The sequence below is a fragment of the Heterodontus francisci genome, chromosome 25 (genome assembly GCF_036365525.1).
Source record: "Heterodontus francisci isolate sHetFra1 chromosome 25, sHetFra1.hap1, whole genome shotgun sequence".
NCBI lineage: Eukaryota > Metazoa > Chordata > Chondrichthyes > Heterodontiformes > Heterodontidae > Heterodontus > Heterodontus francisci.
In genome coordinates, this window is record NC_090395.1 from 43,153,866 (window position 1) to 43,170,454 (window position 16,589).

The following is a 16,589-nucleotide window of genomic DNA, read 5'->3' on the forward strand; positions in this document are numbered from 1 at the left end:
AGCCCGCTCGATTGGCATCCCATCCACCACCTTAAACATTCACTCCCTCCACCACTGATGCACAGAGGCAGCAGTGTGTACAAGATGCACTGCAGCAACTCACCAAGGCTCTTTCGACAGCTCCTTCCAAACCTGCGACCTCTACCACCTATAAGGATAAGCGCAGCAGATGCCTGAGAACACCACCACCTGCAACTTCCCCTCCAAGACACACCATCCTGACTTGGAACTATATCATCGTTCCTTCACTGTTGCTGGGTCAAAATCCTGGAACTCCCTCCTTAACATCACTATGGGCATACCAACAGCACATGGACTGCAGCAGTTCAAGAAGGTGGTTCACCTCCACCTTCACAAGGGCAGTTAGGGATGGGTAACAAATGTTGGCCTTGCCAGCGATGCTCACATCCCATGAACGAATAAAAAAATCTTTTCCAAAATATTAAAACCAGTGTTCCACATGAAAATCATCTCACTACTGACATAAATCTCATAATTCGATTATTGCTTTAAATGTGGAATGGAGTAAAGGAGCTGTCATATTAATATACCTCATTCTTCTCTTTTAGCTTTGTAATCATTACAATTATTGGACAATCCTCTTGCCAAACCATCTCCCAGAAGTCATTTACTGTATTTATCATGGGGCCCTGGGTAGCAATGTATGCTTTCTCCTTTCCTTCATATCCCTGTGTGAAAGAAATAAACAAAGATGATCATACCCAGATACCATATAATAATAGGTTCACGTGCATGAAACTCTATCCAGTTTGCTCAAGAGGTTGAAAGCCTATTGGGAAAGACAGAAGGTCAAAGCTCACAATAACACAATAATCCAGTAAAACAAGTAGGAATGTACTGGAGTGAATTGAAATGCAAGTACAAATCATCATGCATAAAATGAATTCCTTATATATCTAGTTTAGAAAACAAATCTATAGGAAGAAGCAATTAAAAAAAAATGGATGTTTGCCTTTAAATTAGGGATGGTATCCTGGGACATTGGAAATGGGAAGAGTAAGTTGCAGCCTTAGAAGGGTCACAGACAGATCATAGAACAAACAGGATGCATGATCAAGGCAGTGTCTAAATGGTAACATTAAATTAGCTGAGCAAGTTAAAAATAGGTAACAATACCTACTTATTACTGATTTGAAAAAGATGGCTAACAATTCAGAACTTGTTCAGTGCTTGTCCAAAGGACAGATCATTGGCTGAATTTTTTCAGCAAATCCCGATGCCCTATCACCAGGATCAGAAATGGGAGCCACTGCCAATGGTCGAAGGGCGGGCTGGGAACTGGTATTCGGTGCAGGACAGTCAATTAACTGCAGGCCAGTGGAGGAAGTGTCCAGTAAGGCATCGGTGACGTTATGAGGTCATGTCACTGGAAGTGCTAGTGCCATATTTAAAGGGCCGACAGCAATCTTAAATTGATCCAGCCATAAAGAAGCCTGAGAGGAAGACCAGTGGAACAAGCAAGATCCCAGGAGGCCTCACAGTTTAACGATGCCTCTCTGTAGGTTCTCTTCCAGGATGCTCAAGCAAGGCGGGAAATCCTCTTCCCACATGACAGGAGGAGGAGGAGACCTGCCCGCCAGACCAAGCAAGCCTGGACGGAGATCGCAGAGAGGTCAGCAGCCATGGGGGTCATCCCTAGAAACTGGCTGCAGTGCTGCAAGCAGTTGAATGACCTCATGCTATCTGCCAAGGTGAGTGCACCACACATTGCAGCTGTGGCGTTCCGTTCCTTGCAATCATGGAACAGGAGGCACTAGAATTTAGAGGACAGCATAGGGGCTGTTCCATTGCTGATGGCAAGACAGGAGGAGTGGAGACATGATAGAGTGAGTGGCTGTGTGGATGGGCACAAGAGAACCTCTGGCGAACACAAGGCGTATTGCAATGTGTCCACCACAGGTCACATGGAGCTCCACACTAGGAACAATCTGAAGGGAGTGATGGAATACGCATCACCCTCTAATTAATCTCCTCTCCCACATAGGTCATAGGCAAGAGCAGACAGCTCCTGGGACTGGCGGGGGACAGTGTCCTCCTCCTTTGAGGAGGGAGCCTCAGAGGACACAAGGTCACATCATTCCCTTGCACCCTCCACCAGTGCAGATACTCTCACATCAGTGGATATCTGCTCGTGAGTAGATCGGGGATCACAATTAAATAATGAATATCTAGAATTGAAAGTTCATCTCAGTAATGGTGCTATGAAACTATCATTAATCGTCATAAAAACCCATCTGGTTCACTAATGTCCTTTAGGGAAGGAAATCTGCTGTCCTGACCTGGTCTCGCCTACCTGTGACTCCAGACCCACAGCAACGTGGTTGACTCATAACTACCCTCTGAAATGGCCTAACAAGCCATGGACAATCAGGGATGGGATACAATTGCTGGCCTTGCCAGTGATGCCTACATCCCATGAAAGAATAAAAATAAACTTGGTGTCTGCACTGGATTCCTAGTTGGATGAAGTTACTGTGTAGCATTGTAATTGCAGATGTGCAGAGCAAATATGGTCAGTAGCAAATAAAATCACGTATTGGGGAAGTAGTTAACAATCTGGTGAGGGGTTCCTCAGGTGTCAGTAGCCATGTCTTCAATGGGTAGTCCTTGTCACCCAGTATCCATCCTTGAAGGTGCATGGGGGACCAGAAAAGGTCTAGAACCTGGGACTGCCTTAGTATGTAGGTGTCATGGCTGCTTCCCTGGACCTGTGCGCACACCTGCAAGAAAGCGTGTGGTGGTCATAGAACAGTTGCAGATTGAGAGAGTGGAAGCTCCTCCTGTTAATGAAGGCTGTTGTCTGATCTGTGGTAGCCCTGATGGCAACATGCATGCAGTCGAAGACACCCTGTACCTGGTAGAATCCAGCGATGGCCCCGAATCCTACAGCCCTCTCACCCTGGCTGTCCGCATCAGTATGAAAGCGTACATTGGCTGGCCTTCTTGAAAATGGCATTGGTAACCATCTTGACGTAGCGATAAACCGCAGGCTGCGAGATCCCACGCATATCTCCAGTGGATCGCTGGAATGATCCTGAGATGTAGAAATTCAGCGGCACTGGCATATGGTTGCCATCATTTCCCAATGGCTCAGCTTATCCTCCATTACGGAACATACCTGTGTGATGGTCTCCCTGGAGAGGCAGAGACTTAGGCGGCACTGCTGCTCTGATATTTGAAGATATCTGAGCCTTGGATGGTAGACCCTCTGTGGCGGTGAGCTCTTCTTTACACAGGAGGCTGGGTGCATGCCCCTCTGCATCCTTCTCCTCTGGTCACCCCGCCGCGACCCCACACCGAGGCTGGTGCTCCTGCTGTCTCCCTGGTTGTTGCTGCCCTGTTGCTGATGGCTGCAGCTCTCTCTGTTATGTTTATGCCGGTTTGCTGGATTTATTCATATATTTGATTTATCTCAGAGCAATGCAGATATCACACTTGTACTAAATCACCAACTGGTTTATTTACAGTACTTCAAAACATCTTAGCATTTGCAAGATCTCATTACAATGCCTTCTCAGAACAGTCACTGTTTTGCCGAACATTCTAACCCTGTCTTTTAGTTTCAGTTGCAACTAGGCTTAAACAATCAAACACAATGAACACTGATCAATGGACAGAATAATACAATCAAACCCACATCAATCAAAATACATACTCAGTCTCAGATGCTCCTCCTCACTGGAGGAACCAGAATCTGAGTGAATGAGGCCCATGGCATGTAGATTCGCGCAGTCTGCAGGGCCTCTTACAATGCCTGCTTTATGCACACAAGTGCCAGTTCCAAAATGGCACTCTAGTGGTATGACCCTGTAATTCTGGCAACTTTCCCCTTCTCCCGAATGACAGTGCCAACGCCTGTACTGTTCCCTGAAAAGTCACGCTAGCTGTCGAATGCAGCCAGAACTGACCTCCCGCTAGCTCACTGCCTCCTTATACCCGGTGAGGCTCAGAAGCCCATGGTTCCCGTGCACTTCTGGAAAAATCAGTAAATCCTGGTAAAATTGAAGTTAATTTGCCTATTCAACAGGCTGCCCTTCAAAATATCTCATTGTCCAGCCCACCCAGCTTCCAGCCCAACCCTAATGGGCCAGAAAAATTCAGCCCCATGTGCAAAATTAATGTTGAGCTCAGTAAAACGGAGCCAAAATCACGGACGGAAGCAATTTTCTATTTTGCTAGTACCATGAAAAGAAAGGCATCTTACCCTAATGTAGTTAGCATTAATATAGGAGCTCAGGTGATTAGCATGATTCCCCGATGTGAGGCAGACTCGGGTCTGTGGGTCTAAAAAGGGGTAAAACAATTTTAATAAGCATCCTCAAGACACCTAACATTGCAATAACTGCTGAGCCAAAATCTAAAAAATCATCCAATGTGAAGCCTTTCAGAAATCTGACTGGATGCAGTGGAGAGGAATACCTATTACCTCTGGGAGTAGAGCTGTCACTTAGGGGAGACGATGGCGTAGTGGTAATGTCACTGAACTAGTCATCCAGAGGCCTAGAGTAATGCCTCAGGGTCACAGGTTCAAATCCCACCATGGCAGCTGGTGGAATTTAAGTACAATTAAATAATGAATATCTAGAATTGAAAGTTCATCTCAGTAATGGTGCTATGAAACTATCATCAATCGTCATAAAAACCCATCTGGTTCACTAATGTCCTTTAGGGAAGGAAATCTGCTGTCCTGACCTGGTCTGGCCTACCTGTGACTCGAGACCCACAGCAACGTGGTTGACTCATAACTACCCTCTGAAATGGCCTAACAAGCCATGGACAATTAGGGATGGGATACAATTGCTGGCCTTGCCAGTGATGCCTACATCCCATGAAAGAATAAAAATAAACTTGCTGTCTGCACTGGATTCCTAGTTGGATGAAGTTACTGTGTAGCATTGTAATTGCAGATGTGCAGAGCAAATATGGTCAGTAGCAAATAAAATCACGTATTGGGGATGTAGTTAACAAAGTGGCCTAAGTGAAATCAGAATCAGCCTGGAATGTCTTTGGCCAGTGCTAAGCAGACAGAAATTTCCCCCCATTAAAATAATCTAATTTGGCTGCTATTGGATGACCTGGCAAGGATTTTTAACTTTTTCATCCCCAAGGAGTGGGGGTGGAGGGGGGAGTGGAGAGGCACCTAGTAGCATGGAGGAAACCTGGAAGTCAGGGTTTTCCCGCATGCTATGGAGCTTAAATTCTACAGCTTATGTATGGGCCTTCCTGGCTCTTCCCAGGCATCTTCTGTGCGTGCTGGGCTGCAGTCCCAGCAGTGGCCACCGCTCCCGATGACGCTCCTGGGACTAAGAACTGCCGGCCCGCTGATTGGCCGGCAGCTCAATGAGGCAGGACTTCCTTCCTCAAGTGGGTGGAAGTCCTGCCTCGGAACAATTAAAGCCTGGGGACCCGTAAAATACGGAACGGATCCCAGGCGAGATGGAAGCGGGTTCGCCACCGACTTTTACGTTGGAGGCCGGCTCCCGTCCACCCACCATAACATCCAGCCCCATGGTATTAGACATTGAATTGTGCTGTTCTCCAGGTAGAATTTGGCCTCAGATCGATGACTTTTCACTGAGCATTTAAAAGCAAAGGTAACCGGGACTATGTTGTGCTTAAATAAAAATGTTATTTGAGTGCCATTTGGAGAAATAACTGTGTGATTACATGATTTGTTACATATTAGACTTCTTCCCAGTTGATGCATCCTCATCTGAAGTTTATTATTTTTTCAAAATTCTGAAACATTTTAACAAGCTGTATATAGTTTTTTATATATATTGCTGGATCCGCTGTATTTAGTCAATTTGATTTGATACGCATGGCCAGGATTGATTTATTTTTCCTTCACGTGTGCTCTGGTCTGATATTTAGTTAATTTGATTTGTAGGAACAGCTTTGATTTTTTGTGTGTGCTTGTGATCAACTTTGATGTATTTAATGTGATTACTGTACCCAGTAATTTTATTTGTGTGTGTTCATGCCTAAGTTTGATAGATGTATTAATTTGGCTCACAGTTCCCCGTATGTCATTTTACCTATGTGCTCATTGACCCAGATCTAGTTTTTTTGTTCATTTGCTTAGCATGATTACTTCTTTGCATGGCCAGTATTGGGGAAGAAAAGGAACACAAGTTGAAATGAAAGCAGTGACTGTTCAGGCTGAAAATTTAAGTAATGAGAAGTAAAAACGAGAGAAAGATTAATACAAAAACAAATAATAAATGTTATATACAGAGCAAAATGAATACCAAAATGTGGAAGACATTTGGGGCTGGATTTTATACAGGAGGCGGGGCTCCCGGCACCAGACCAAAAAGTCAAGGGAAATCCCACCTCTTCATTTTTTCTGGCCCCCGGGGCGATCCTCCGGTCTTTTGGGGTCAAAGTTTAAGATAATGGGATCCCCATCCTTTTAAACACTTAATAGGGACGGAGAACCCGCCCCCAAGAGCTGCGGCCCAGTCAGAGGACCGGCAGCTCAGCAGTATTGGCAGCGTCACCGGGAGCAAAGGTTGCTGCTGGTAATGCAGAGGACTCAGATCCGGTCCCAGTGCTGGAACCTTGGACCTCAGATAAGTGAGGCAGGGTCGCCGGGGCCAGTCCAGAAGGCCCTGGGGGGTGTACAGTTGGTCTGGGGGAGGCAGTTCCTGGGGGCTGCATTTGTTCCTGGTGGGGGTCCTCCGTGGGCCACAAAGGAGGGACATCCCCCAGGCCCACAGGGAGGGTGCCTCGTTTTCCAAGGTGTCATCTCCATATGGCAGAGGCCCCAGCCCTTCACCCCCGCCGCTGGTAAGATCCCAGCGGCGGCGGTAAGAGGTCCTTATTTGGCCTCTGGGCGGGAAGGCGATCGTTGGCTTATCCCGCTCCCGGGAGAATCGGAACCGGGATCCCTGGCATTGGGTTCCGTGGCAGGCGATTCTTCCCCAATTCTCTGGTTCCCCCCCTTCCTCCCACCCCTCGCCACGAAACCTGCCGTCGGGATGCGCACAAAATTCAGCTCTAGATGTGTGACTTTAAATATGACAAAGCAACAACTATTCAATTCTCTGCATCCGTAAGCAACAGTGCCCCACCTAAGGCCTATGTGTACAGGTGACCTCAATTTTACTTCAATTATATAGTGAGTTTTTTAATTGAGTGTTCCATAACCTTTTAGCGCTTTTATTTCAAATTTAATGCAAATGTATATTATCCTGGATAAGATGCCTTGAGTTATGGTATAATTTTAACAGTGAGCAATTGTCAACTTTTTTTTTTTTAAGTTCATTCATGTGACATGAACGAAGATGGCAAGACCAGCATTTACTGCTCATCCCTAGTTAACCATGAGAAGGTGATTGTGGGCCACCTGCTTGAACTGCTGCAGTTCAAGTGGTGAAAGTACTCCCACAATGCTGTTAGGGAAGGAGTTCTATGCACCTGCTGCCTCCTAGGTGGTGCAAGTCCAGGGTTTTGGGAGGTGCTGCCATTGACGCTTTGCATCCTGTAAACAGTGGACACTGTAGCCACGGTATGCCAGTGGTGAGGGAGTGGATGTATACTACAAGTACTGTAGTTAAGTGAATAAAATTCATCACACTGCTTTGCCTCTGTAATCTTAACTGCGTAAAACATGAAATGTGTATGAGACATTTGAATGTAATATTCTGACCAGTGATGGTGGATACTGAAATCAAGGATGTTGAACATCATGTTTACTTCATGAGCGAACGAGGTGGCATAACCAATGAATCTGCTTATTTCCTACATTGCTGCAGTGACTACATTTTGAAAGTTACATTCTGCCTGTGAAGTACTTTGGAATACCCTGAGGTCCATAAAAATATAAATTCTTTCTTCCTTTCTGTTTCTCCCTCCCTCTTTCTCTCCTTTCTCTCTTCCTCTTTTCTCTGCCTCTTTCTTATTTGATAAAATTATTAAATACAACTTATTAGTTTTTAATAAAGAAGAAATCTTTGAATTGTTTTCATCAGTCAATATGCTATTTTCAATTTTAATTACTCCGTTCAATAAACAGAAAAGAAATCCATTTGTTTAGTTTTTGTAAATTTATTGTCCAATAGACATACTTCTAAATTCTGACTATCTGGGTTTGCTATAAACACAGCACATTCAAAGAACAAAACGTGCACACACTTTATCTTCCTAACAGTGTTAATACTAAAATGAAGTTGTAATAAATGCCCTTCACAATCAGTCAATTAAATTTTTCACTCAAATTCACATCTCCACAAGTTTGCAGAAAGGAAGCGTTCATAAACTGCACCAATTTCCCATTAAGATTGTTGATGTTACATAGTATTCAGACATCAGACTTACTTGGTAAAATAGTTTTATATCTGTTTTTAGAAGCATGGCCTGGAATATTCAATTCATCAGGTTCAATAAAATTGGGTGGAATTTTCTAAAGAAGAAGACAAAGGACACGTCAGAATGAGGTCAGAATTAATGTAGAGTTTAGAGGCCAAGTGAAATGTAAACATTCAAATACAATACATAGCTCCTAAAAATGCTATTGTTAAAATTGTGCTGGGTTAAATGACTAAAAAAATTAAGTATAGTAAATTTATAAGTGTCCAAATCAAACAGTGTTCTCTGATGTAATTGGAGGATTGGGAGTTCTGTTCTCCAGGCCCCCAGCAATCTCAGTACACTACTTGGAACTTAATTCTCAAAATATACAATCATTAAGAGGTAAGAAAAGCACTGTGTGATCTGGTGCAGTGCTGCACATGTCAGGCAAGTCTGAGGTTAGATCTCTGGCTCAGCAAGACCAGCAATAGGTAGGTCACACCTGACACCAACCCCAACAGGATTTAGCATCTTTACCAGAAGTGGCTGGAGGGAGAAGAACAAAATCTTTCTGAGGAGACCATATAATTTCACAATACATTTACCAGCATCGAGGTAGGCAATTAATACTTTAACATCAGTTGTGATGTGTACTTTACACAATATTGAACTGAGAGTTGTATTTGGTAATGAGCAATCCAGAGTGTCCATTCAGTGATACTATTTCCCCTCAGATGATGATGATATAAATAAGTAGGGTCACTAAGATCATTTTTAATGCTCCATTTATTTGCGTGTGACTCTGAAACCCATTCATCTCTACTGAAAAGTATTTTTTCTTTAATGTTGAAATCGCATAACATTTTTAACTTTCTGTGTGCATATTGTCTATCATTCCATTTTATTTCCAGATAATATAACCGGTGATTCTTCAAGATACCAGTCAAGAGCAAAAGAGCAAGTGGCCACATTGAGCACTAAATTCACTATTTAATTTAATTTCTCCACTTTCCCACTCTCGGTTTCCATTTAATTAATTAATTCCATAATCTTTACCATTCATTCCTTATGTTATGCAGTACAGCTGCTTCCACCACCGTGACCTGACACTATCACACAATACCGCATGTATGCATCCTGGCAAACCTCAGTGTTCTTCGATTTCTTTTATGAAATGGTGACCAAGACTAAAGGGAAGTAATAGAATAACCAAGTATGGCCAATAGGTGGAGCCAATGTCTGGCCAAGCAATTGTTCAGTACTCCAGACAAAGAGACATGTGCAACTGTGCTAAAAACAGGGACATGTAGGCCTGTCAAGCTGTGCTTATTTTTAATGAGGCTCTTTCCTATTGGTTGGGATATTTAACATATTTTGTTCTACTTGACTACTAAAAATAAACATAGCTCCATCTGTTTAAATGGGTTGCAATTTGTCATTTTCCTTTCGATCATTAATCTTGTTCCTGGTGCTGACAGCTCTGATCATATCTGTCAAATAAAAACTACTTCTTAAATGTTAGACTTGAATTCATCATGTCCTGATACTCAAATGTTTCTGCGTTTTTGTTCAAATTCTCCACCTCATGAGTATCTCTACACTGATAAGATTCTGTTGCTATGTTGCTGAGAATAGAGAAAGATTTACAGTATACTGGCCTGATGTTCCCTGTATACATTTACTTAGGGCACTGACCTAAATTAACTTCTATAAAATAGTTGCTGCAATTTTGTTTCTTGAATTCAATAATTTTAAGCACATTTATTTTGGTGATATTTTTGTACTCAACAAGATGGGAGGTGATAGCTTTCAGGAATGGAACCATTTCTTCCCCATGTTTTCACCATCATGAGGAACCATATATATCATTCTGTGACCACAGTAGTAGGATACAGGTCTCTGCTAATAATTTTACTGCATTGGTTTAGGTTTAGGTTTACGAAATGGAGCACAGGAAGAAATCAAAATGAGGAGAGATAATCACAGCAATGAGAACATGACCACCATATAATCAGAACACACAGCAGGATCTCTTTGAACAATATAATTAGACCAGTTAATGACTGATGTTCGAATACATCCATGACATTGCTCATTTCTTTGGTCAAGCCCATTTGTGTTTTGAAGGGCCCCAATGTGTGTGTTTTTAATTATGCCCATGTGGCTAAAAGAAAAGAAAAAATAGGAAATGGCATTGGAACAGGATTGTATATATATGGTTTAACTTCTGTGGGGAAGCTTGTTTGCAAATCTTAGAAGGGTAGGGACATATATGGTTAGATACTCCAACTGTTTTATACTTGCTTTATATTTATGGTTTAGTTTTAAAGAGTTCATGTGATGGATATCCTAATTAACAAGTTTCAGCCATGAACCACTGTAATTATCCATTTTGTGAGAATGATGCATTTGGATAATGTGGGATAAGAAGCATGTTAACTTGGAAACATTAGAATCTGTGCCAGTGCTGTGTTTATGGGCTAATTACAGACTGATTGTCAGTGATTCTGTTTTGCTTTAATCTCTGCTGGATATGTTAGCCCTTTGCTCAGGTTCAAGTCTCCACTGAGAGACTAAACTGAGATCACGCTATAGCTAACTGATATGTCACAAAACTCGGATACAGCGAGGGTTAAAAGGCTCATCTAAGCATGACAGCTCAATATGAGGGTGGGTTTGTGCAGCCCTGAAAATTTGGGCCTTGTTCTGCAGGTTTGCAAAAAGAAATGCACAATTATTTCCCTATTCCTAATTCCCAAAATAGCAATGTTTTTACTCTAGAAAAGTAATCCGCTATGAATTATGTATAGAATTTCTGCAGGGATTAATTCATGTCATTTCACTAAGATTTTCACCGATCTTCCAAAGTTTGAAAACGTCCTGAGGTCATGAAAAGTGCAATATAAATACAAGTCTTTCTTTACGTGAGACAATTTCAGCTAGCTGTGTTTATAAAGGTATAGAAGATGGTCACAGCTTTAAAAATTGTCAAAGCCAGCGATCAGGCCAAACAAACTCAGTAATGAAGTTAAGTGTTATCAATTTGGGCCTTGGCGATGAAAAGTCAGGTGTTGAACTCTCATTCACTATAAACTCATTCATGAAGGTTACATTCAAAAATATAATTCCTTTTGTTGGCTTGAATTATTTCTTGGCATTTCTGTGTGCCAGTTGTTCATGTTTTCATTTCCATGGAAACAAAATGATGCTCTATACAATCAGCAATGAGAACCAATGGGTGTTATTGCTAGGGTATATTGTTGAACTCTTAAGATTCCTTGTACGGTAACCATCAGGTAAGTGGTACTACACCAATCATTGCATTAAAAATTGAAATGCTGTTAGATGCAATCTGCTTTTCAACTAATAACTTGAAAATACGTTACCGAAAATTCAGCTTCCAATGCTTGTATATTATTTGTGGCTTCCTTTAGTTGCTCCTTGTTCAGCACACAACTGGTGGTTTTGAGGTACAGTAGAGTTATTTCTCGAGGGGTAGATTTGAAGGGTTCTATATTTCCCAAAGCACTCACATCCAATGTAAGGGATACATTCGAGCCTCTCCTAAATATTATGAAACACAAGAGAAAAGCATTAAGTTTTCTTGAAGAGTCATGCTTGGAATTTGCTTGGGGCTTCTCCTGGTCCACTGGCATAACTTTGACAGATTCACTACTTATGTGCATAAAAAGGATTTCTGCTGGATTTTTGCTGTAGTTAAGTTGGTGGAGCAGGAAAAATCCCAGAGAAATTCTGCTTTGTCATGTAGACTGTCTATCTTTCGGACTACATCATATATTTGAAATAAAAACAGAAAAATTTAGAAATACACAGCAGGCCAGGCAGCAGCTGTGGAGATAGGAAAAGAATTAAGGTCTCAAAAGGAGGTGGCAATAGACGGTCTTAGTGATGGTGTGAATGTATGGTTAGAGGCTCATCTCGGGGTCAAATAGCTTGTGAACATTTTGGTTCAGCCTCAGACAGCTGTCAGGGAGAGGGATGGAGTAGGTGGCTAGGGACTGGAATTAGTAGTGTGAACCAAAGACAAGGGCTACGGTCTTACCAATATCTGGTTTATTCCTTTTGTATTGCACACATCCAAATGAAGGGTATAATTCTTCTTTCCATTTGGTCACACCTTGGTCAGTTTATTAGATGAAGTACAGCTCTGCCTTTCAGTTCTAAAGAATGGTCCCTATTTAAATCACATACTTGTCTGTTCCTTCCACAAGTAGTGACTTACCAACTGGGGTTCCAGTGCTTTGTTTCTTTTTCTGATTTCCACATCTGCAGTATTTTGCTTTTTACTCTATCTTTTATTATTTAACCAAGGCACTTGAACTCCCAACTCGCAATTACCTCTGCACTATGCCAGTAATACTTTTAAGTTTTCAATAAATTAATTCTCCCTACTTTGTTTTAGGTTTACTCTGTCACTGGGGGTCGTGAAGATCCTTAGAACTTGTTCGCTAACAAAATGACATAACATATGCGTCTCATTGTATCTGGTAGGTCAACAACTGTAACAGAAGTAATGTGGCATTTTAAAAGTGATACAAGTGACACAAAGGAACAGCCTACTGCAAAAAAAAGCAAGTGGCAGATTGTGTAACACATGAATCCAATCACACCTTCTCTGCAGTTGTCATTTTTCTCATTGTCCTCTTTATCGTCCATTGGTTTAGACTTGAATGTTCATTATAATTGGATGGGCTCAGAGATCATGCAGTAGAATTTCAGTTCCTCTTTCAGATGGAAGTAGGTGTGCTGGAAATGGAGGTTCTGGGAGTTGGGGCAGAATGAATCTCTGCCAGTCTTCTACCCCTCAATTGCTGCCATGTTAAATTTCACAGGAAGAGCATGGACACTTCTTCCACCTACCATCCCAATTCCACCTTAGGTAAATCGCTCCCATGTGGGAATGGGAGTGGAGGGAATGGTGGGTTAGTTTGCCAAGATTGACCCACATTCCTTGCAACCAGCATTACCTACACCTACCAAAACCACGTGCACATGCCTTACTGGACCACATACAGAAAAGAAATTGCATGGCAACAGAAGTGTAAGAGAGATTGACCACCATTACAGTATGTGTGCTGTTCCACGATTCTGTCAATCCTACTGAATAGGCTCCCCTGCAGCACTGCAGAGAACTTAAATTTTGCCTTATTTGGGATGGGGTCATGGCAAGAGGAAAGCAGCAAGCAGAATTTTTACCCGGTCACAATAGCACTATAAGAAGCTTTGCCCTTGAATTAAGTCTTTGAATTAGATGGTATTTTCCATAAGAAGGCCAAGTCTCTTATAAACTGAAATCTGTGTCTGTATTGTCATGAAGACCCCCAACCTGTCAAGAATGAGGCATATTAATTTGGTCACATGAACATTAATTTTAAACTGTTGCTGGAGTGAAGAGATGACTTGTTTAAAGAGATCAGCACTGGCTGGAAAAACATTTGCATACTAAGAGACAGTGCTTGGATAGACAAAAGAATTGCTTCCTAATCCAAATAACCCGAACGGATTTTGATCACCTGACATTAAATGTGTAAGAGAGCCAGCATTCCAGGATGTTTGCCAAGGTGGAGAATCCACAAATGCAGGAGTTTGTTTAAACGGCGAGTTACATGACTAACCTGCTGGCCCAGGTCTGGTTTTGAACTGCTCACAGGACAGCTTGGGTCAGACTGTAGATTGCAACTGAATTTGGAAGAAGAGAGTCGCTCTCTCACTAATCGCTGGATCCATTGAAGTCACTTAAACCTCAAGAGAGAAAAGACTTCTACATTGAAACAAGTTCTAAAGCTTGCACTGGGCCCCAACAAAATGGCAAGACTCATCAGCAACTAAAGACTCTACATTGAACTCAAAAGACCGTAACTAGAAACCCAGCTATTGCCTCAAACTTTTCCCTTTTATTCTTTCGACTTTTTCTGTTTCTATCTGCGTGTCTGTTTATCGCGTATGCATGCTAGCGTGGTCACGTCGGGTATTCGTAGTCGTTAACCGAATTAGAGTTTAAGATGAATAAACTTTCACTTTCTCATTTAAAGCTAAGAAAACCTGTCTGATTGATTTCCTTGCCTCACAATTGGAGCAGTGAACAAGGATTCACTGAGGGGGAGATAAAAACACGGTGTTTTTAAAAATTAAACCTTGTTACGGCTAAACCAGGCAAAGGCTGAGAGGGAACTCTTAAACCTCTTTTTCATCTGGTTGTAACAGTATTTACCATTGTATAGGAGTTAGTGCAGTGGTTCTCAAACCACTAAATTATAATACGATACAATACGAAAGCACTGCATAATAAAGCCTTTTAAGAAAACAGGTAATTACTGAGAGTAGCAATTTGAGGACTGTTTCACTGATGTAGGCTTGGATGAGACAGACCAGACAAAACAGAGATAAAGGATAATTGTGACTCCACTAACATTCTAGTGGATGCTAATGGAACTGCTTTTAATGTGGTAACGATTGGGTCCGTATACCTTTAACAGGCAATCAGTTCAAGATCACATCAATATAAATAGCTATTGGCCATATCAGTATTAATGGCAGTTTTACCACATTGATAAGTTGAACAGGCTCAAAGGGGGTTTTATTTTAGGTTTTAAAAAATAACTTCCCATAAACATATGAATTTCCTTTCCTCCAATTCTATTAGAGTATCCACTTAAAAGAGGCATTTTCAGGAGTATTTTACAGGCCTATGCAAACCCAGCCCCCTTTTTCAATTTCATTTAATCCTGCAAGGAATTTAAATTATTGTAATATGGTGGAAAAGTCAAACTGACAGCTTTTCCATAATTGCAAGAATAACTCCAACAAAAAATATTTATAAACAGCAAATGCTGGAAACACTCAGCGGGCCAGGCAGTATTATAATGGCACATGCTCAGTGCATGATTTCAAATTGAATACGCCTTAGCATCACAGCAGCAACTGGCCTCCCATTTCCCCTCCCCTCCTGCTGGAAGCAAATATGAGACTCACCACTGAAAACCACGGCAGCCGAGGCATCCATCACCGCAAAGAAGGGCCAGTATTCGGGAGCTCTAAGGGTGAACTTATGCGGGACCAACACTAAGTACTGTTAATTTATACAAAGCAGGCGGATTGCCTTTGTTCTTCTTCCTTCTCTCTTTTCCCATTTGTGTTTTTCTCCCTCTCTTGCCCACTAGAGAGATTATTTCGCAGACCCCCTAGCAAGTTTCTACTGACTACCCCTAATTGTGAAAAAACACTTACCACAGAATAAGTGGGATACCCACCATAAACCACCGTAATTTTTGAAAGTAGAAAATAACACATCACCTGATCATTGTATTCAAGCTAAATTTATTTGGTCAATTTTATTTACAAGTGAAACAAAATACTAAAGCGAAAAGACACAGCAAAATATTAAAACAGTGCAGTAGTTAAAAAAAGGCCTAAGAAATCTGTGGGTTGATGTCCCTCAGTATAAGTGCCAAGATATGCCCAACACAGGGCCTCTGTTGCTGACCTTGTCAAAGTTCACAGGGTTAGAAGGAGGCATGCCTTCAGTGGGATAAGGGTGCATCTGAGGTGACCTACAACTTCCTTGCCAAAGAAGCTGGAAAGTTGGATTGAGTCGAGGGCCATATTGAGATGCCAGATGCCTGCCTAAAGAAACATTTAAGTGCTCCTGTACAGAGGGAGGTGCTTTCAAACTTAGAGGCTCTCCAAGTCTTTGGGATGCTGGGTCAATATCCCAGGCTGCTCCCCCAGGTGGGCCTCACATTGACTTCTTGGTTACCAAGTACACCTGACTGTACATGAGGACTAAGTGGTTGTCCAGAGCATGGACACTGCAGCATTTGGACTCTCTAGCCAGCCTTCCATCAATAGTCTTGAAAGACACAGGCTGAGTCTCCTCCTTCACAAGTTCATCCCAGAAACTTCAGTACTTGGCTGTGACCTGGAATAACCAAGTCCTACATTACTATCCAGCCATTCTGGCCACAATTTATGATGGGAATCAACTAGAACAGCTACAAATTTTCAATCTGTTCAAAAGGATTTAATTTACTGTTCTCTGTAAACCTCTTGCTACAAGTTGTTGACAGCCAACAAGTCCCTTTGGATGGAAGACTTTTTTTTGTATCCATGCATTTCAAGATGAGATGTTGCACATTGGTGATGCAAGTACGAGTTTGCGATGGAATCCATTGCTCTTACACTGGAACTCATGCAGCAGTTAAAGCTGAAGTTTTGTGCTTCTTTCATGTTAGAATTATTACATTTCAAAGTAA

General features: G+C 42.0%; 1 protein-coding gene across 2 annotated transcripts in view; it reads right to left on the bottom strand.

Annotated features, from left to right (window-relative positions):
• The window catches only part of LOC137383850 (receptor-type tyrosine-protein phosphatase R-like), a 79,606-nt gene that overhangs the window by 19,028 nt on the left and 43,989 nt on the right, over positions 1–16,589 (bottom strand). For both annotated transcript variants that reach the window (XM_068057154.1, XM_068057155.1), the window contains exons 4-7: positions 11,703–11,880; positions 8,344–8,428; positions 4,226–4,305; positions 552–689 (exon numbers count right to left, since the gene is read on the bottom strand). In XM_068057154.1, the coding sequence (XP_067913255.1) occupies positions 552–689; positions 4,226–4,305; positions 8,344–8,428; positions 11,703–11,880 (481 nt within the window). The remainder of the gene's footprint in view (positions 1–551; positions 690–4,225; positions 4,306–8,343; positions 8,429–11,702; positions 11,881–16,589) is intronic.